The following is a 22965-nucleotide window of genomic DNA, read 5'->3' on the forward strand; positions in this document are numbered from 1 at the left end:
AAATTCAGAATAAAAACATTTGCATATTAGACAAAATCCATTGAAAGATTTCAGATTCTTGAAGCCTTCAAATGAAAGTAGAACAACACACCATAAATACTCCAATAGCGGAACAATTAACTCTACCCACCATAAGAGTGAGAGCGAGAGCGGAACGTGAAGATGCCAACGATGACGTCACGGCTCAAAACGCCATGCCCACTACACGTGACTAATATTATTATGTATAGGTTATTTCCTCATGCCTCTTACCTTTACACCTTTCTCGTCACCTAATTGTATACATCTGACCTCCCAGCAGTATAAATTCGACATGTTCTCTCCTGTCCACACGTTTACAAGCCCTACCTGTAATGGTCGATGAAGTCGAAGAAGGTGACGAAGCTGAATGGTTTCAGCGCCCAGTGGCGTCTCCACTCTAACCAAGACGACACAAGCAGTCGGGAAAATCAGCACATAATAAACCACAAACGAGTCAATGGTTTTGAGTCCTTGGTGGACTCTACTATAACATAATAATGGCCAATAACAACACTCATGAATATATATTGGAATATCAAAGGATTCAAAAACAAACACTCTGAGCAGTGCTTCTCAAGGACAACATTGATATCGTTTTACTTCAAGAAACATTTACAAGGACTGAAAGAAGTATCAATATCACATGATATCAAGGTTTCCACTCCCCAATTGCACAAGGTGGCACCAGAGGCACTTCAATTCTAGTAAGAAATCATATCAATGCCACAGCAATCACAGACCTGCCTAACTGTGGTGAGGACGTCGAAATTATTCGAGTTAATCTCACTATGAGGAATTCAATCCTATACATCTTCAATGTATACAGGAGCCAATGAGAACACGATATGGATCTCTCTGCAATGTCTGAAACAACAGTCACCAAACCAACTATCATATCGGGTGACTTAAATGCTCATAATAAATTACTTGATTCACCAAGAACCGAAGCCAACAAAAGACATTGGAAACCTTTAGGATGAACAGGCCAAAACTGCAGAAAGAATGGCTCTTAATTGATTTGAATGTAAAGCCAAACCACTGCACCAAAATGATTTTACTGACAGAAAAACCACAGAATGCCTTACCTCCCACCTGGATCAAATCTATGACAAACCAGGAATCCTTTTTTTTCTGGACTTTGAAAAAGCTTTAGAGCTAGCCAATGCTCCAGCTACACTGTGCTGCATTGTGGATAAGAAAATCAAGGGACACGCTCTTGCATTTGCCAAAGTATAATCAACAGAGAACCTAAAGTCAAATTCCAAGGAAAAACATCTTCCTCAAAGAGGCTGGAAAATGGGACTCCGCAGGGAGGAATACTAAGCCCCTTCCTCTTCAACTGTCTCGTGGAACAATTCATGAAGCTCAAGTTACCAAAAGCCAAACTGCTTAACTATGCAGACGACTTTGTGGTCATCATCAATGGCAAAGGCGCTATGAATCGTGCACAAAAATGCCTAGATATCATCAGCAGGGAAGTGGAACGCATAGCAGTTCCTTAGGTTATGCTCAGAACGCATAAACAACATAAATGCAAAGCAATGGCCATTTTTTTCACGGATATTCCTGCGCGGACCCTAAGCCCCTAGCTCGCCCACTAAGTGTTGCTTGTTTCTGTTTTACTTGGGCGGAGTATGAGTAGTTATGATTCGTATGGTCGCTTCAGTAAGATTTTGCCATATGCGTTTAACAACTTCCTCTGCTCTGTTGAATCTAAGTTGAAATCTTAATGGGTTTGTAACTGTGCACTGTGTTAGATAATGTTCCAGTGGTCTCTCGGGCATTTCTCCACAGTGCCAATGGCCGTTAAAATGAGAACTCAAGGGATCAGAGCTGCAATTCAAAGAAAGGAAATTGAGTGGGTCACTAAAATGTTCAATACTTTGGTGTCATAATAGACACCTAGTTGTAATTAACTCAAGAAATTTAATATCTTCTGCAACGTTACAAAACCAGAAACTCAGCTTAGCATTCCCTGACAAGTTTTAGAGATGGTGCATCTCTACCAGTACTCAAAATGTACTACGTTCAAGCAGTTAGGTCATTCATTGACTATGCTGCTCCTGCTCATACATCCCTTAGTGATAACCAGTGGGAGAAACTGGAGTGTCTCAAAACGATGCCTTCAAAACAATACTGCGAGCACCTATTCTCTCATGGCGAGAGAATCTAAGAATGGAAACCATCTTGCCAGCCTTAGAAAACAAAATTAAACAAAAAATATCCACCAAAACAGTAAAACGTGGTGGAACCACCGCCAGACTGCCAATCAAAGATTGCGTAAACAGATTACTGCATAGAAACCTTCAATATAGAACAAGTACTTGGACGGAAAATCTGGTCAAGATTGAAGCGAAAGATTGAGAAAGTGGACTTGAAACTGACTATTAGAGAAAAAGGAGAAGATCGCCTATATCAACATTTTCGGCAAACTCCTCCATGGGAAGAACCGAGTTTAAAGTTAATCACTGAAGGATTACCAGTTAGAAAATCAGCTTGTGACTCTCAGAGGCTCAAAGCAGTCATAGAACAACAAATGGAAACCATCTCATGACCGACAACCACTCACATCGTCACACATGGATCAGTTGATAAAAAAAAAGATTCTGCTGGGGCAGCAGGTTACACTAAGAACCATGAAACTTACTGGAGCATGAACAGTAGGTACTCAACATTGCAAACAGAATTATATTCCCTGACAGAGGCTATAAGAAATTAAGAATAATTTACAGGATGCCATCATTCATACCATCTCTAAATCTTCGTTTCAGGCATTGTTATTCATCCAGCACAGAGATAATATACAACTTATCACATAAATCCTACATCTAGGAAAAGAAGCACACTGTCTTTTTACAGCCAGCTTGGGGCCAGTAACAGGGTTCTTTCTGTTAACGTTTCTCATAACTTCTCCTTGATCCTACCCAAAGTCGATGGTAAGTTTTCAAGAATTGGTGGTAGCAAGTAACAGTGCAAGGAATGAAGGGGGAATAAACAACACGCAATTACACCTTCACCAATACATTATCACCTTCACCAATATATATCTCTAGTTATAACTACACATTTACACTGTCGCTTTCACTCAGGCCACTCAGTAGATCCGTAGTGTTCATCAAGCCCTGGTGAGGCCACTATCTTCACATATACATTGTCTACACTCAATGGCAATCACTGGCGAATGCACCTTCGACATGGGCCAGTCTACGCATCGTATCATCACAATGCCCTAGTACCCCACATCTGCTCTCAAGAAATTCACTGGCAAAGGGCTTCAGCCACAAGCTGACAGGGGTCTTAAATAATCATGTACAGGGTTAGCTAACACCCTGGCAGAAGTCTCTAGCAGCACTTCTCAACAGATGCACTACCGTCATCTCGTAACTCTTCTTGGCCAATTCCCAGGTACGTCTGTCCATACAACACTACATAAATCCAGCAACTAACACACTGCTACTACCGACGGCGGTCACTTTGTCCTCTCACAGGACCAAGTCAAGAGTTCTGGACTGCCCAAGGTGAACTGCCCTCCTCATCGCAATCGCCTCCTTACGTCACCACTGTGAACATAAAACGTCATTAACTAGACAGTCAGTATATTGGGTGACCTTAGGATAACACCCTTCTACCGGGGAATTGAAATTGTAATTGCTTTCACAACCTAGATGGCATTGATATCGGTACGCAACCCACCAGAGGTCATCATCATCGACCTCACCATCTAACTGAGGTATGAAACAGGAGTCTTTCACCGGCGCCACACCACCACCAACAGATGACGTTGACTACATCGCACCTAATACCTGGGAGTTGGAGTGCAGGTCCATAAATGCCATTGAAAATACCACTCCCCACTCCAACAACGGTGTCGATACCGAAACAGCTGTCAATCACCCTAAATTGGATACCAAGTCACATTGGCATAGTTGGTAATGAAAAGGCAGACTCACTAGCAAAAACTGCCACTGCTCTACCTGTTGTACAGGTTAAAATACCTCCAAGTTTCTCACAGATTAAGGAGAAAATCAAGAAGAAAATACTCCCAACTATCAAAAGTCGCCAAAGAGCCAAATTAGCGGAAGGAAGATCCACTGCGATGTGTAATGAACAAGCCACTGGGTTCTCCTCTTTCATGTCTGGCAAAAAAATATCCAAAGACATTGCAGTAGCCATACACAGACTCAGACTTGGTTACAAGTGCTGCTGGGAGGTAATAAACCCAATAGTTAGAGTGTGTCTTATCTTTGCAACAGAAGCAGAGGCACCACTATTACATTACTTACTGGACTGTGAAGCATCTGAAGCCCTGCGCATCAAACTCAACATTCAACCAACAAGAGCAGCTGCATTAAATGCAAAATCCACATCGACTACAATGGTAAAAAAAAATAGTTGAAGAATGTGACACAGTAGTGAAAATTGTGCATCTACATCCGCCACCAAGATAATGTTAATAAAGCAAACCTTCATTGAAAACTTTGACCCAAATATCACAGTAACAAGGTTATCGTGAATGTAAATCTATATAAACAAAAATGGAAATGTTCATTGTTCAAATAATTTAGATTTTTTTTAGTTAACTTCAAACACATATGACATTTGGAGAGATCCTCTTCCAATTAAACAAAGAGGCAAGAGCACTAGTCAGAGGGATAGAAGCCCTCAACAAGGAAATATTAGCATCACTAACCTTCCTGCTCGACAAAGTAGATGGAGTAGTTGAGCTGCTGGCGCTGAAGGAACGGGTGCATGTGATTTAGGAAGGCCCCAATCTGGTAAAAAAAAAATCAGTCAGGGTTGATGAATATGTATTATTAAGTTCTTATTGGTATCATATAGTTGTCATTGGGATTAAAACTTTCAAACCCATTAATTGAGGTGCACAGGTTGTTATATAAACATCAGTATATTTTTACTAGGATTGTGCACATGTGGTTGCACACTCTCGTTATAAGTCTTGTTAGACTTATAATTTTCATAAGTGTTATAAGTCTTCATTCATGTCAAATAGATGTTAGTGGGCTCCGCATGTGTTCCGACCATGTAATATAGTGTCATCGCGGCTGCAACAGACATTGTCTGTACACGTGTTGACAAGGTTACTATACGCCTTCACTGGTGTGACGCAGATAATACACATTGTCTGTACACGTGTTGACAAGGTTACTATACGCCTTCACTGGTGTGACGCAGATAATACACATTGTCTGTACACGTGTTGACAAGGTTACTATACGCCTTCATTGGTGTGACGCAGATAATACACATTGTCTGTACACGTGTTGACAAGGTTACTATACGCCTTCACTGGTGTGACGCAGATAATACACATTGTCTGTACACGTGTTGACAAGGTTACTATACGCCTTCACTGGTGTGACGCAGATAATACACAGCGGACTCATCAACATGCAGGTACTTGGGTTCTATTGCTAATGGTCCAGATATAGTGGACTCTCCGCTGTTATATAAATAATTATATATCATTCCTGGTGTTGTGTCGGCATTATTATTACCACTCATGTGTTATTCGGGGAGCATTATATCATCCCTGGTGTTACACAGGCAGCATTATAATATTCCTGGTGCTATGCAGGCATTATTATGACCACACATGTGTTATATGGGGGAGCCTAATGCTATCCCTCGTGTTATAATGGAAGCATTATACCATCCCTGGTGTTATACAGGGAGCATTATACCATCCTTTGTGTTATATGGCGAGCTTTCTACCATCTTTGGTGTTATACAGACATTATTATGACCATGATATATGAGAAGCATTATACCATCCTTTTTTGTTATACGGGGAGCATTATACCATCCCTGGTGTTATGAAGGGATTGTTATGACTACACATGTGTTATATTGGGAGCCTAATACTATCCCTGGTATGATAATGGGAGCATTATACGATCCCTGGATGTTATGCAGGGAGCATTATACTATCCCTGGTGTTATACAGGGATCCTTGGTGTAATGAAGGCATTATTATGACCACACCTGTGTTATACGGGTAACATTGTACCATCCAACATGTTATACAGGGAGCATTATACTACCCCTGGTGTCATTCAGGGAGCATTATATCATCCCTGGTGTTACGCAGGCATTATTATAACCACATGTGTTATATGGGGAGCATTATTCCATCTCTGGTGTTATAATGGAAGCATTATACTATCTTTGGTGTAATGCTGTCATTATTATGACCACACATGTGGTCATAATAATGATGGGTCTAGAGGTTCTGCAGGGTCCTCAGAGAGGCTACCAGCCTGCTTCAGGTGTAGTACAGAGGTGGCCCTTCAGGTCCTCGTTCTCGTGTACGACCTTATGCCTCTGGCGCCTTACAGCAAGCTGCTCCGGATAGATGGGACTCGACCGCCTGGGAAGGCAGCTCATCAAAGGAAAGGACAACCCTGATCTCAAACATCCGCTGCCTCGAGGCCATACCCAGTTTTGGGACGGGATTCGGGAGTCAACCTCGGGGAAAAATCTGGAGCTAGTGACCCTAAGGCAGATGTTGGCTTCAATCTCGTTCTGGCCGCTCCTGTGACGGTGCTGGACGCAAGCATATTGCCATTTGCCTTTCCACTGGACAATTGTAGCAACGTGGAGAGGGTGGAGCTGCTGCATGGGCTAACAGCTTCTCCATATCAACTATCCATGGTGTTATGATAAACATCATACCAACCCCTGGTGTTATATGGGGAACATTTACCATCCTTGGTGTTACACTGCGAATATTATACCTTCCCAGGTGTTATACAGGGAGCATTATACCATCCCTGGTGTTATACAGGGACCATTATACCCAGGTGTTATACAGGGACCATTATACCCAGGTGTTATACAGGGACCATTATACCATCCCTGGTGTTATACGGGGACCATTACATCATTATTGGTGTTATACTGAGAGTATTATACCATTCCAAGTGTTATACGGGGAAAATTATACCATCCCTGGTGTTATACTGGTAACATTATACCATCCCTGGTGTTATACGGGGGAAAATTATACCATCCCTGGTGTTATACGGGGGAAAATTATACCATCCTTGGTGTTATTCGGCGAGCATTATACCATCACTGGTGTTATATGGAGAACATTATACCATCCTCGGTGTTATACGGCGAACATTATACCCTCACTAGTGTTATACAGGGAACATTATACCATCCCTGTTGTTATACTTCTTGAGGGTTTAGTGAAAGACTTGCGCAAGGATAAGAATCAATCGGAAACAAACTGCAAAGCCATGGAAGAAGAAAATAAACTCTTAAAAATAGCTTTGGAAGAAGTTAAAGTAAATTTAAACATAAATGACTACAATAGGTTAGGTAAGGAAATTCAACAGGAGAAACAGCTTTTGTCAGCACAGATGGAGGAAGTTACACAGGGAATAGAACAGTGCAAGAAAGAAATGCAACTCACTTATGCACAAGTGGCCAAGGAGAAGGAAAAAATAGAAGAAGCAGTAAAGGAAGTAAAACACTGCAGCAACCAAGATAAAACAAACATTAGGCTAGAAGTGAGGAAAGAATTGGCATCTAACCCGAAGTTGGTGCAAAACAAAGTTGATCGGAGTAAGTCCCTGATCATTTTTGGCTGCAAAGAAAAGGAGATAACATCTAGGTCAGAAAGAGCTGTAGACGAAGCAAAAGTAGTAGATAAAATTGTTGGCCTCGTGGAAGGTCATACAACCATAGAGAATGTGTGCGACTACAGGAGAATAGGCAGATATGTAAAAGGGAAAGATCGACCTTTGAGGATCACCCTAAATGGTGCCAAACAGATGGAAGAAGTACTAAGGAATGCTAGAAAATTACAAAGTGATGAGGATGGGAAAGTGTGGTCGTTAAGACGAGATCTTTCAAAAGAAAATAGAGAGAAGCTGAAACTGAACCTCGCCGAGGCAAAACGTTTAAATGAGAGCAGGAATGAAGAAGAAATCAATTATTTTTTTCTACAAAGTGATAGGGGTAGGCAGGCCAGTAAAGTGGTACATAAAGGCAAACCAACAAAATCATTAGAGAGAGGGGTAGTGAAAAATAAGAAGAGGGGGAACAAGTCCCTCAAGATTGCATACACCAACATAGATGGAGTAAGATCGAAGATACTGGAGTTAAGTGATGTAATACAGCTGCAGACACCAGATATTGTTGCACTCACGGAGACAAAATTTGAAGATATTATTTTAAATGAGGTCATATTCCCAAGGGGCTACTCAATTTGGAGACGGGACAGAAAAACTAGGAAAGGCTGTGGCGTTGCTGTGCTGGTGAAAGAACACCTAAAGGTGAAGGAAATAATGGCTGCCAATCCACAAGAAGTTGACATAATAGCACTAGAGATCTGCCATGAGGATGATAAACTAATGATCATAAATGCATATAGTCCACCACCAAGCAGCACATGGTCAAAGGAGGAGCTAGATAGTAAACGAGAAGGTCTTATAACAATAATGAGATAGATCATAGCGAGAGTGGGAAACGATAGTTCACGACTGTTGATAGTCGGCGACTTCAACTTGAAATCCATAGACTGGGAAGCATATGAAGCTAAAACAGAAGATTTTTGGACCTGTAAATTTGTAGACCTCATCCTGGAAACATTCTCGTATCAACATGTTAAACAAGCTACGAGGATGAGGGAAGGGGACGTTCCCTCCATGCTAGATTTGATATTTACCAGGAAGAAGGAAAAAATATTTGACATTCAGTACCTTCTTCCCTTGGTAAAAGTGACCACGTCTTTTTGGGAATAAAGTATGCAATGCGTTATAATCTGGAAGAAAATATGAAGGTTGATGCAATTGAAAAACCTGACTTTAGGAGAGAACATTATGGCAACCTTAGAAATTTTTTTAGTGAGTATAATTGACAGACTTGTTGCTAGGCAAGGAAGTGAATGAGATGTATGTCAAGTTTTGTGAAATATATGATAAAGACACAAAAAAAATTATACCAAAACAGAGATGCAGAACTAGGAAACAGGATTGGTTCAACAGAAATTGCGAGAGGGCCAGAGACCCAAAGACACAAAAATGGAATCAATACAGGATTAGGCCAAACTCCCAAACATACCAGCAATACAAAAATGCGAGAAACAACTACACGGCAGTGATTAGAGAGGCAGAAAGAAATTTTGAAAAAGGGATTGCAGACAAATGTAAAACAGAACTAGGTCTATTCTATAAATTCATAAACAACAAATTGCAGATAAAGGATAATATTCAGAGGTTGAAAATGGGAAATAGATTCACGGAAAATGAAAAGGAAATGTGTGAAACATTAAACGAAAAGTTCTAAAGTGTGTTTGTACAAAATGAAATCTTCAGGGAACCAGATCCAATAAGAAATCCAGAGAACAACATAGAGCACATAGAAGTGTCTAGAGACGAAGTGGAAAAAATACTCAAGGAGCTAAATAAGAACAAAGGAGTTGGTCCAGATGGAGTTTCACCATGGGTTCTGAGAGAATGTGCACCTGAGCTCAGCATTCCACTTCAACTGATTTTTCACGTATCCCTGTTTACAGGAGCTGTTGCTGATGTGTGGAAAAAGGCTAACATAGTTCCTATCTACAAAAGTGGAAGCAGGGAAAATCCGCCTTAATTATAGACCGGTATCATTGACAAGTGTAATAGTCAAAATATTGGAAAAAAATAATTAAAATAATGATGGGTAGAACACCTCGAGAGAAATTATATAATATCAGACAGACAGTACGGTTTTCGATCTGGAAGATCCTGTGTATCGAATTTACTCAGTTTCTATGATCGAGCAACAGAGATATTACAGGAAAGAGATGGTTGGGTTGACTGCATCTATCTGGACCTAAAAAAGGCTTTCGACAGAGTTCCACATAAGAGGTTGTTCTAGAAACTGGAAAATATTGGAGGGGTGACAGGTAAGCTTCTAACATGGATGAAAAATTTTCTGACTGATAGAAAGATGAGGGCAGTGATCAGAGGCAATGTATCGGACTGGAGAAATGTCACAAGTGGAGTACCACAGGGTTCAGTTCTTGCACCAGTGATGTTTATTGTCTACATAAATGATCTACCAGTTGGTATACAGAATTATATAAACATGTTTGCTGATGATGCTAAGATAATAGGAAGGATAAGAAACTTAGATGATTGTCATGCCCTTCAAGATGACCTGGACAAAATAAGTATATGGAGCACCACTTGGCAAATGGAATTTAATGTTAATAAATGCAATGTTATGGAATGTGGAATAGGAGAACATAGACCTCACACAACCTATATATTATGTGAGAAATCTTTAAAGAATTCTGATAAAGAAAGAGATCTAGGGGTGGTTCTAGATAGAAAACTATCACCTGAGGACCTCATAAAGAATATTGTGCGAGGAGCCTATGCCACGCTTTCTAACTTCAGAATTGTTTTTAACTACATGGATGGCGATATACTAAAGAAATTGTTCACGACTTTTGTTAGGCCAAAGCTAGAATATGCAGCGGTTGTGTGGTGCCCATATCTTAAGAAGCACATCAACAAACTGGAAAAGGTGCAAAGACATGCTACTAAGTGGCTCTTCGAACTGAAGGGCAAGAGCTACGAGGAGAAGTTAGAGGCATTAAATATGCCAAAATTAGAAGACAAGAAAAAGAGGTGATATGATCACTACATACAAAATAGTAACAGGAATTGATAAATTCGATAGGGAAGATTTCCTGAGACCTGGAACTTTAAGAACAAGAGGTCATAGATTTAAACTAGCTAAACACAGATGCCGAAGAAATATAAGAAAATTCACTTTCGCAAACAGAGTGGTAGACGGTTAGAACAAGTTAGGTGAGAAGGTGGTGGACGACAAGACCGTCAGTAGTTTCAAAGCGTTATATGACAAAGAGTGCTGGGAAGACGGGACACCACGAGCGTAGCTCTCATGCTGTAACTACACTTAGGTAATTACACTTAGGTAATTACACGGAGAACATTATACCACCCCTGGTGTTATACAAGGAGCATCATGCCATCCCTGGTATTATATGGAGAACATTATACCATTCCTGATGTTATATGGAGAACATTATGCCATCACTGGTGTTGTACAGGGAGCATCATACCATCACTGGTGTTATACATGGAGCATCATACCATCACTGGTGTTTTACAGGGAGCATCATACCATCACTGGTGTTATATGAGAAGCATCATACCATCACTGGTGTTATACAGGGAGCATCATACCATCACTGGTGTTATATGAGAAGCATCATACCATCACTGGTGTTATACAGGGGGAGAGCATTATACCATCTCAGGTGTTATATGAGGAGCATTATGTTAGCCATTATATTCCAAATCGGTTGGTGTGTAGCCAATCCTGAGGCCAGTGAGCCATGACCTGAAGAGCAGTGCCGTAGCCGCTTCCATGTAGTCCCCAGTACTACACAGACTGAGATTAGAGCAGGACCCTGGTGCGCTGGATATATATTTTCTCTGCTACAACTATTAAAGCCCAAGAAGTACAGGCTGTGTATCTCTTCAGACCCAAGCACGATCTAATCAACAACTGAATTAAACACAAGGAACGAATACTGGTAGCAGCCCGTGGGACAGAATTTTTTTATCAAGCCGGAACCCAGTGTCTACTCAAACCACCGCCACAGCTAACTCGAGCCACCTGCCACAGATACACTTGTGTGTCATCAATATTCATACCAGTCCAAGGGCCCTATAATTAGCCACCACTCTACGTCAACGTCTCAAGTAAGGCACTATATCTAGCAACAAGAATATTACTTCATCAGGGAGAGAGAGAGCACAGTTCCCGCGCCCAGCCATTTTGAATTTCCGGCGTTTGTTGCCACCCCAGTCCACTTGCTCCAGGTGTTTTTCGTCTATACTCTTTAGCTACTGTCATCGCCGCCAAGTGTCGACTCCAGCTTCTATTGCATGTACTGCTCACTGGATGTGTGTGCAGTTATCTGAACAGTTGATATAATCCTGTGTTTCAATAACGACACCATCATCGACGCAATTACCGACGCCACATTGATGTCACATCGACGTCATCACTGACGCGACACCGATGCCATTACCGACGCAACTGTTCTAGTACTCATCAGTGAACATCTGTCTACACTTCAACATACCACCTGTGCTTTTTCGCCGGTATCATCGCCTCTACAATAATTGCCGTCGTCTATCCATGACGTCACAGCAGTCCGTGACGTCTGCTCAGCTTCATGACACCGCCACTAGGAGTCCCACTCTCGCCTTCAGATGTAAACAAGAGTTGCGTGGTGACCACCGGCCAGGTCGGACGTTCCTGAGGTCTCTCCGCTCCTGGCTAGTGTTTCCGTTGGGTGATTGCTTGTTTGCCCTGCTGGTGGTGGTTTGCCACTGACAGGGTGACGTTTGCTTAGCCATGGGGACGTCTCGCCCTCCAATGAAGAGGACGCTGTCGGCTGGTCTCGCGTTTACGGTGCCGGTGGACCATCCATTGGTTGGTGTCGCCCTGGTGGACGTGCTGCATGTGCAGCTGTCTGACCTGGTGGGCATCCAGCTGCTTCAGGGCCACCGTGCTGTGGTCAAGTTCCGCCTCCAGGCTGCCTTTCAGGCGTTTCTCGAGTGGTGTGAGGGGCGTGTTTACCCTCTCCCAGATTCTGCTGGCTCCGTTAAGGTGGTGAATCTTAGTGTCACCTTGACGTCTGTGGCGGTGCATGGTGTCCCCTTCGAATTTCAGGACGACTTTTTAACCTCCTGTTTCGAACGATTTGGGACAGTGTTAAGTATTCGTTGGAACAAGGTCGTTGCCGGGCACTGTGTTGGTATGCTTGACGGCTCCCGCACCCTGACGATGTCGCTGAAGTGTAGTGTCCCGTCGTTGATGTCCGTGTTGGGTTACACGCTCCGCTGCCAGTACCGGGGTCAACCGCGCACCTGTTATCGGTGTGGTCACGAGGGTCATCTGGCTACGGCGTGCAACGTGGGAGCGACTGGTCGGGTGCATGTTCTTCGTGCGGAGGATTTTCCGTCCTTGTTGCGTTTGGACGGTTCTGAGGACGGTGTGGGTGCTGTGCCTGAGGCGCCTGATTGCCTGTCTGCTGCTACGCCTGTTGAGGCGAGTTCCACGCCCCGTGCGACATGTCAGGTGACTGCTGTGGCCCCTGGGGTTGTTGAGCCGGTGTGTGTGGGTGTCGGGCCGTCGCCTGCGCTGCGTGTAGTGAAGGGTGTCCCGGTGGAGGTCATGTCCCGCCCCCGCCTGTGGATGTGATACCGGCTCCCAGGGACGCGGGTTCTGCTGTTTTGGAAGGGGTGCTTCGGCATGGTGAGGTGCCTGCCGTGTCTGTGTGTGTTGACGACTGTAGTTCTGCTTTCCATCCCTTTGCAGAAGCAAGCGCGTCGGTGTTCTGAGGCTGTTTTCGTGGATGATGTAGACAGTGTGGGTGATGTGGCCTCTGTGGACTCTTCGGACGGTGCGGGTGTGGCCTGTGTGGATGTGAAGATGGTGGCCATGCCTGCAGAGGGGCCTGCTGGGCGTGGTGTGGTGCGGCCTGTCTCGAAGCGTTCGCGGCGGGCTCGGAGTGTGTCTCCCCTTTGTGGTGTGCCTTGGGAAATGGTTGGGGAGTATGGTGATCTGGCGCCCCCCGCCAAGGATAATGGTGCTGTGCGGGGCTCCGAAGTTGCTACCTGTGCCCCACCTCCTGCGTCACCTGCTATTGGATCTCCACAGTGCGGGGTTGTCCCTGATGATCGGGACCTCGTCGTGATGTTGCGGAAAGATGTGCGCCGGGGGTCCTCGGCTCCTGTGCCCGGTGGTGGGGTCTATGCCGCGCCTGCATCCCCTGCTGTTCCCCCTCCTTCCTTCCTCCGGTCTGGGGGTTGCCTAGTCCCGTCTGCTGGGGTCGTGCCCTGTGAGGGTCCGGAGTTGGGTCCTTATCGGGATGCCCGGGTGCTTCCGATCCCGTGGTGCTCGTCCACTATCTGGGTATCGTCGGAGAAGGAGTTTGTTTATAGGGTGCCGGATAGGATGTCTCAGCCGAGGGCGCTGCCTGGTAGCCGGCTGCCCGCCTACCTGTGGGTGATTTGGGAAGCGTACTGCTTGCACTTTCCGATACGCAAGTTTCCGGAGAAGTATTAGTTCCCGTCTTGCGCACACTGCTACGTCCTGCGTGGATCAGCTGCCGCCGTGACCATGACGCACCGCCCCCCAGTGCAGGGTGTCTCCCTCTAACGTGTGCTTCTGTTTTTCGTTGCCACTCCTCTCTCTACAGCCCGTCACATCTCCCGCTTTTGACTTTCTTCTCCTCCTAACCGTCAACGCGTCTCCTTACATCTGTCCTGGTGCAGTCATCGGGAGGGTTAACCCTTCATGCAAACTGCACCTATTCTCAAGAAGAAGATGTAAACAAAGCCCCCACTCAGCTCTCCTTACGAGTCCTGGTCGGCTCCTGGTTCAACCTTGAAGCCGAGCGGACGTCTGGGCACCTCCTCTGCCTGGGAGCCGCCTGTTCACGTCTTGTTTTCGCGTTTTGGCTTTGCTGCTGCCGTTTGGCATCCCTTTTCAACGGTCCGGTTGTACGACGCCTGGCGCATATATCGCCCTGGGTCACGGGATTGTTGTTAGATTTTTTTTTTTGCCGTGTTCTGGCTGGTTCTCCCGGCGGGGTGACGGTGTTCGGGGGCCGGCTTGGCCGAGAGGTGCCGGGGGTTGGCCGGTCTTGGTGGGTTCCTGGCGGGCCCTCATTCGTGGTGGGCGGCCGACTTCTGCTCTGCTGGAGAACATTGGATGACTTTTTGCGTTTTAGTTGGGGGCCGAGTTTTGGTTTTGCTTCCTGGTGTTCTCTGTGTGGCACAGGGCCGGTGCTTGTCACCCTGAGGGACTCCTGGGGCTCCCCAATAATCTGCCCGTCTGTGCGTTTATTTGTCGTATAGCATATTAGTTTCTAGTGATTGGCGTCACTTGTTTCGCGGTTTGGCTTAGCGTTCCACCCTTCCAGGCTTCGCAATTCACCCTTAACGGGTACGCCGGGTCGCATCCGATTCCCCAATCGTCGTCGCCCCTAAATCAACAACAACTTATGAGTCCTCGCCGTTTCTCATGTTGGCCACTGTTGTGTAGGATATACTACACTGAGCTAAGTAAATTATAGCTGGTATTCACTGTGCTATACAATAATAGTGTTTCACAGAGGAATAGCCCTGTATATTAATTATCTCTTTTTTTTTATAGTAGGTGCAGTTTGCATGAAGGGTTTGTCCTTCCAATGACTGCACCAGTTCAGATGTTGGCAGACACGTTTATGTTGAGGATGATCGGAGTTACAAAGGTGCTTGTTGCGTTGTGCCGTAGATAGACGAGCAGTGACTAAAACAGAGGTGTGTGTTGGAGGGAGACTTGCCGCACCGTATGGCGGTATGTTGTGTTTACGGCGTCAGCTGATCCTTGGTGCTGCGGCGAGGCAGTTGTTTTCTGTGTTTGGCTGTTGGTGGCGCCAGGTATAAATGTGGCATGGGTCAGATGTGACTCAATTTGTTGGTCGACTGGAGATATTTAGCCAGTGCTTTGACTATTTGGTATTTTTCTTGTAACGAGTGGTCACCACCACCTAATATATACTCGATGGTAAAGGGTATTTTAAGTGCGATAATGACTTGTTTGAAATTTACTCTGGTACTATGATGTCTGAAGCAGTGTAGGAGATAGTGTTCGACTGTTTCAGGCACCTGACAGTGAATGCAGAGTTCATTTATGTCTGTTCTGTACTTAGAGCTGTGTGCTGCTAGTTTGGTGTGTCCCAGCCTTAATCTGGTCATCGTTACATCAATTTCTCTGCTTTTATATCGGACATGTTTCCAAGTTTCCTATTTGTTTTTAATGGACCCGTAGTGCAAAGGTGAGCATGACGTTTTCCAGTTTGTTGCAAAATCCTGGGAGATGGTATCTTTGAAGGCTCCTTTACGTGCAACATGGGGAATTGGATGATGGGTCATGTGAGCCGTGTTGTGCATCGCTTTGGCTAGTTGGTCTACTAGTTCATTATGGAGAATACCACAATGTGCTGGGACCCATTGGATGGAGGTGTCATAACCGTTCAATTGATGTTTGTGAAGAAGTTGAAGGCATGGGTAGACAATCTCCTTACACGTTTTTGAACAGTACGTAATTGCTTGAATTGCGCTCTTGGAGTCACTACAGATTGTATGGTAATGTTGTGATTATTTGGAGAGTTTGATATAAGGCATATAATTCTACTGTGAAAATAGATAGTTGGTTTGGTAACCGCCATCCCTGCTTGAGATGGTATTCCGGTATCCATACAGCGCTAGTGACTTAAGGTACGTTGTTCATGATGATGCGAGATCCATCTGTATAAACCGCTGTGGTATTTGGGTAGCAATTTTTCATTGTTGAGGTAAAGATTGAGGCTATGGCTGAGTTTGGTGCCGATTTTGGAATGTTGTCTTCGAGTTGTGTTGCTATATTAGGAGTTGTATAAAGCCAAGGTGGAATAGGAGGAACAGGAAGTTGGATTTCAGAGTTTTGGAGTAGAGAGAGGTCTATATTGAGGTTATTTGTAGCCCGTGTGAGGAAAGGTTGCGAGTGAATGGTTGGGAAGCGGGGGTTATGTGGGTTAACTGTTGGGTTAATTTTTAATCTGTATGGATGTGTCTGGTGAGCAGCGGAACAGAGTGACAAATAGTTGGCACACATTGCTACCTTCAGTGAACTTGATAGCAGAGGAGGTGGCTGCCCACTCCACACTCACAGCTTAATTGTGGTGTTTTGTGGAACAAGATTCCATTGTGCATTAGTAATATTCCAAGTGGTTCCAAGTTCATTCTGATCCAGTGCAGTCCAATAATGATGGTGTGCTTTCAGCCTCTGATACTGCTATTGAATTCAATAGGTTCTTCTGTCTATTGGGTCATCTATGGCTAATGATATTCCATCCTCCCGTACTAATGTTCATGACTACCTTACAGGTAACTATCCACAGTCTCTGTACCTAACGCCTGCTAATTCCACTGATGTTAATGAGATAATCCTTTCCCTTAAAACTAAGTCTAGTGCTTTTGCTGAGATACCAACTCTAATTTACAAAAAGAGCCTCCAGATTTTTAACTCCTGCCATTGCATTGCTGTACAACAAATCACTTGAACTCCAAATCTTTCCAGAAATTCTAAAAAAGCGAGAGTCACCCCCCCAATCCATAAATGTGGTGATCTCTCCTATGTCAACAACTTCAGACTAATATCATTTCTGCCAAACTTGTCAAAAATATTTGAAAAACTAATTTACAAGCAGCTCTACTCTTATCTAGCCAAACACAATATACTTAACTCTTGCCAATATGGCTTCAGACACAAAAAAAAGCACTAACGATGCACTTATTAGTATGATTAACTTGATACATGCAGCTCTTGATAAAAATGAGTTCCCTGTTGGGTTATTTGTTGACCTACATAAGGCTTTTGACACTGTCAACCACCAAAACCTTCTTCTTAAATTACATCATTATGGAGTCAGAGGTCACGCCCTCCAACATCTTCAGTCTTACCTTACTGACAGGCTCCAGTATGTTTCTGTGAATAATTCCATTTCTCCCACCCTACCCATCAACATTGGTGTTCCTCAGGGCAGCATACTTGGCCCTCTCCTCTTTCTCATCTACATTAATGACCTTCCAAATGCCTCTCAACACCTCAAACCAATTCTATTTGCTGACGACACAAATTTAATTTTCTCCAGTCCTGACCCTCTTGCTCTTAATGTCACAATGAACACTGAACTAAATAAAGTCCATCATTGGCTAACTGCCAACAAACTCGCCCTTAACATTGACAAACTTTCTATATTTTGTTTGGCAATAAATCCTCAAATCAAATTAATCTAAGAATAAACAATATCCAAATTAATAACAAAGCAGATGGAAAATTTCTTGGTGTTCTCATCGATAACAAGCTGAATTTCCAGGGGCACATTCTAAATATATAAAAAAAAATCTAAAACTGTTGGCATTCTTTCTTATATCAGATATTATGTACCTCGCCCTGCCCTGGTGACACTCTATTACTCTGATCTATCCTTATCTCAATTATGGTATTTGTGCTTGGGGTTCTACTACACAAAATTATTTACGTCCTCTAAATATTCAACACAAAGCTGCTATTAGAACAATATCTAACTTTGGCCCCAGACATCACTCGGTACCCTTACTCAAATCTTTGAATATGTTAGATATTAAGTCACTGCGCATCCTCTCATGTTTACTCTATATATTTAAAACTCTGAACTGCAATGTCAATCCTGACGTTAGAAGCTTCCTAGAAGATTGTAATATAATTCATGGGTATCACACCAGAAACAAATACCAATTTGATATTCCAAGAGTGCGACTTAACCAAACTAGAAATGCTCTACAAATTAAGGGACCCAAAATGAGGAATGGTCTCCGCAATCATGTTAAAGGCTGTACCTCTCTCAACCAGTTTAAGAGTAAAACCAAATGGTACTTAATTAACTCCATGTAACCTACCTTACCCCCTAAATATCAACCCATGTCTTGCTTTTGTTAAACAATGCTGTTTGTTATCCAACTTGTAAACTTGCTGATTCCTGACATGTTCCCCCTTTTTTATTTTTTATTTATTTTTTAACACAACTTATACCTAATCCCAATTACTATTAAGTTTTAGTCTTAGTGTTTTTTTCCTCCACACCTTGCCCGAAACGCTATGCGTATTCGTGGCTTTAGGTATTGTATGTACTAGCTCTGTCTATCAATCCAACATTATGTTTGTAAATCAACTATGTATGTATGTACTTTTCCTGAATAAAAATTTATTTATTTATTATTATTATTATTATTTATTAAGTATGAAATACGTTTTTCCAGCAGTAAGAAGTGCTCTATAGACTATTCTTATATATATATTTTCCCCAGACCTTAATTGGAAGTTTTTCTTTCAGCATTTCAAATTAAATGTTACCTCTTCCCCCTCCCGGGAACCCACCCACCCACACCTCAATCTCTACCCACTGTGTCACACCACCACCCAACCCCCAAACCCCTGCCAATGAACAAGACCCCTCCACTGTCTCCCATCTGGCTCCCCCTCCAGGCACTCCAGCTACCCACACTGCCGCTGCCCCACTAGTTGACCCCCATCTTTTCCCCCATCCTGACTCCCAGGAGGATGTCACTCCCGTTTGTGGCAAAGCAATATTAGACCGCATGATACAACCTCATCCAGTCGTACTCCAAATATTGCAAAAGCAAACGGAACTTGAAAAAGCCCTCTGCCGGATTAAGACGACTCATGAACCAGTCCTCACCATCCTGCAACAGCAGAGTCCATCAAGTGGAGGTCCTGCACGCCAGAGACTGGTGCAAGATGGTGCAACACATGCTGCTGAGGTACGTCAGCAGACAACAACCAGGACACCACCACACCAGTGCACACAGTGACACCAGTGCACACAGTAACACCAGTACACACAGTAACACCAGTACACACAGTAACACAGTAACACCAGTGCACACAGTAACACCAGTGCACACAGTAACACCAGTACACACAGTAACACCAGTACACACAGTAACACAGTAACACCAGTGCACACAGTAACACCAGTGCACACAGTAACACCAGTGCATACAGTAACACCAGTGCATACAGTAACACCAGTACACACAGTAACACCAGTGCACACAGTGACACCAGTGCACACAGTAACACCAGTGCACACAGTAACACCAGTGCACACAGTAACACCAGTGCACACAGTAACACCAGTGCACACAGTAACACCAGTGCACACAGTAACACCAGTGCACACAGTAACACCAGTGCATACAGTAACACCAGTGCACACAGTAACACCAGTGCACACAGTAACACCAGTGCACACAGTAACACCAGTGCACACAGTAACACCAGTACACAGTAACACCAGTACACAGTAACACCAGTACACACAGTAACACCAGTGCACACAGTAACACCAGTGCACACAGTAACACCAGTACACACACAGTAACACCAGTGCACACAGCAACACCAGTACACACAGCAACACCAGTACACAGTAACACCAGTACACACAGTAACACCAGTGCACACAGTAACACCAGTACACACAGTAACACCAGTACACAGTAACACCAGGGCACACAGTAACTCCAGTGCACACAGTAACACCAGTGCACACAGTAACACCAGTACACACAGTAACACCAGTGCTCACAGTAACACCAGGGCACACAGTAACTCCAGTGCACACAGTAACACCAGTGCACACAGTAACACCAGTACACACAGTAACACCTATGCACACAGTAACACCAGTACACACAGTAACACCAGTACACAGTAACACCAGGGCACACAGTAACTCCAGTGCACACAGTAACACCAGTGCACACAGTAACACCAGTGCACACAGTAACACCAGTACACACAGTAACACCAGTACACACAGCAAAACCAGTACATACAGTAACACCAGTACACAGTAACACCAGGGCACACAGTAACTCCAGTGCACACAGTAACACCAGTGCACACAGTAACACCAGTGCACAAAGTAACACCAGTGGATACTGTAACACCAGTGCACACAGTAACACTAGTACACACAGTAACACCAGTGCACACAGTAACACCAGTGCACACAGTAACACCAGTACACAGTAACACCAGTACACACAGTAACACCAGTACACAGTAACACCAGTACACACAGTAACACCAGTGCACACAGTAACTCCAGTGCACACAGTAACACCAGTACACACAGTAACACCAGTAATACAGAAACACCAGTGCACACAGTAACACCAGTACACACAGTAACACCAGTACACAGTAACACCAGTACACAGTAACACCAGTACACACAGTAACACCAGTACACACAGTAACGCCAGTACACACAGTAACACCAGTAATACAGTAACACCAGTGCACACAGTAACACCAGTACACACAGTAACACCAGTACACAGTAACACCAGTACACAGTAACACCAGTACACACAGTAACACCAGTACACAGAGTAACACCAGTAATACAGTAACACCAGTACACACAGTAACACCAGTGCACACAGTAACACCAGTACACACAGTAACACCAGTAGTACAGTAACACCAGTACACAAAGTAACACCACTACACACAGTAACACCAGTACACAGTAACACCAGTAGTGCAGTAACACCAGTACACACAGTAACACCAGTACACACAGTAACACCAGTACACAGTATCACCAGTACACACAGTAACACCAGTACACACAGTAACACCAGTACACAGTAACACCAGGGCACACAGTAACTCCAGTGCACACAGTAACACCAGTGCACACAGTAACACCAGTGCACACAGTAACACCAGTACACACAGTAACACCAGTACACACAGTAAAACCAGTACACACAGTAACACCAGTACACAGTAACACTAGGGCACACACTAACTCCAGTGCACACAGTAACACCAGTGCACATAGTAACACCAGTGCACACAGTAACACCAGTGCATACAGTAACACCAGTGCACACAGTAACACTAGTACACACAGTGACACCAGTACACAGTAACACCAGTACACACAGTAACACCAGTAAACAGTAACACCAGTACACACAGTAACACCAGTACACACAGTAACACCAGTACACACAGTAACACCAGTACACAGTAACACCAGTACACACAGTAACACCAGTACACACAGTAACACCAGTACACAGTAACACCAGTACACACAGTAACACCAGTACACACAGTAACACCAGTACACAGTAACACCAGTACACACAGTAACACCGGTACACAGTGACACCAGTACACACAGTAACACCAGTACACACAGTAACACCAGTACACACAGTAACACCAGTACACACAGTAACACTGGTACACAGTGACACCAGTACACACAGTAACACCAGTAATACAGTAACACCAGTACACACAGTAACACCAGTACACACAGTAACACCAGTACACACAGTAACACTAGTACACAGTAACACCAGTACACACAGTAACACCAGGACACACAGTAACACCAGTACACAGTAACACCAGTACACACAGTAACACCAGTACACACAGTAACACCAGTACACACAGTAACACCAGTACACACAGTAACACCAGTACACAGTAACACCAGTACACACAGTAACACCGGTACACAGTGACACCAGTACACACAGTAACACCAGTACACACAGTAACACCAGTACACACAGTAACACCAGTACACACAGTAACACCAGTACACACAGTAACACCGGTACACAGTGACACCAGTACACACAGTAACACCAGTAATACAGTAACACCAGTACACACAGTAACACCAGTACACACAGTAACACCAGTACACACAGTAACACCAGTACACACAGTAACACCAGTACACAGTAACACCAGTACACACAGTAACACTAGGACACACAGTAACACCAGTACACAGTAACACCAGTACACACAGTAACACCAGGACACAGAGTAACACCAGTACACAGTAACACCAGTACACACAGTAACACCAGTACACACAGTAACACCAGTACACAGTAACACCAGTACACACAGTAACACCAGGACACACAGTAACACCAGTACACAGTAACACCAGTACATACAGTAACACCAGTACACACAGTAACACCAGCACACAGTAACACCAGTACACACAGTAACACCAGTACACAGTAACACCAGTACACACAGTAACACCGGTACACAGTGACACCAGTACACACAGTAACACTAGTACACACAGTAACACTAGTACACACAGTAACACCAGTACACACAGTAACACCAGTACACAGTAACACCAGTACACACAGTAACACCGGTACACAGTGACACCAGTATACACAGTAACACTAGTACACACAGTAACACTAGTACACACAGTAA

At 44.0% G+C, this 22965-nt stretch overlaps 1 protein-coding gene across 1 annotated transcript in view; it reads right to left on the reverse strand.

Annotated features, from left to right (window-relative positions):
* The window catches only part of LOC123751102 (beta-1,4-galactosyltransferase 4-like), an 84490-nt gene that overhangs the window by 29900 nt on the left and 31625 nt on the right, over positions 1-22965 (reverse strand). The window contains exon 3 of the mRNA XM_069328283.1: positions 4712-4793. Coding sequence (XP_069184384.1) covers positions 4712-4793 — 82 coding nt within the window. The remainder of the gene's footprint in view (positions 1-4711; positions 4794-22965) is intronic.

The sequence above is a fragment of the Procambarus clarkii genome, chromosome 2 (genome assembly GCF_040958095.1).
Source record: "Procambarus clarkii isolate CNS0578487 chromosome 2, FALCON_Pclarkii_2.0, whole genome shotgun sequence".
NCBI classification, from domain to species: domain Eukaryota; kingdom Metazoa; phylum Arthropoda; class Malacostraca; order Decapoda; family Cambaridae; genus Procambarus; species Procambarus clarkii.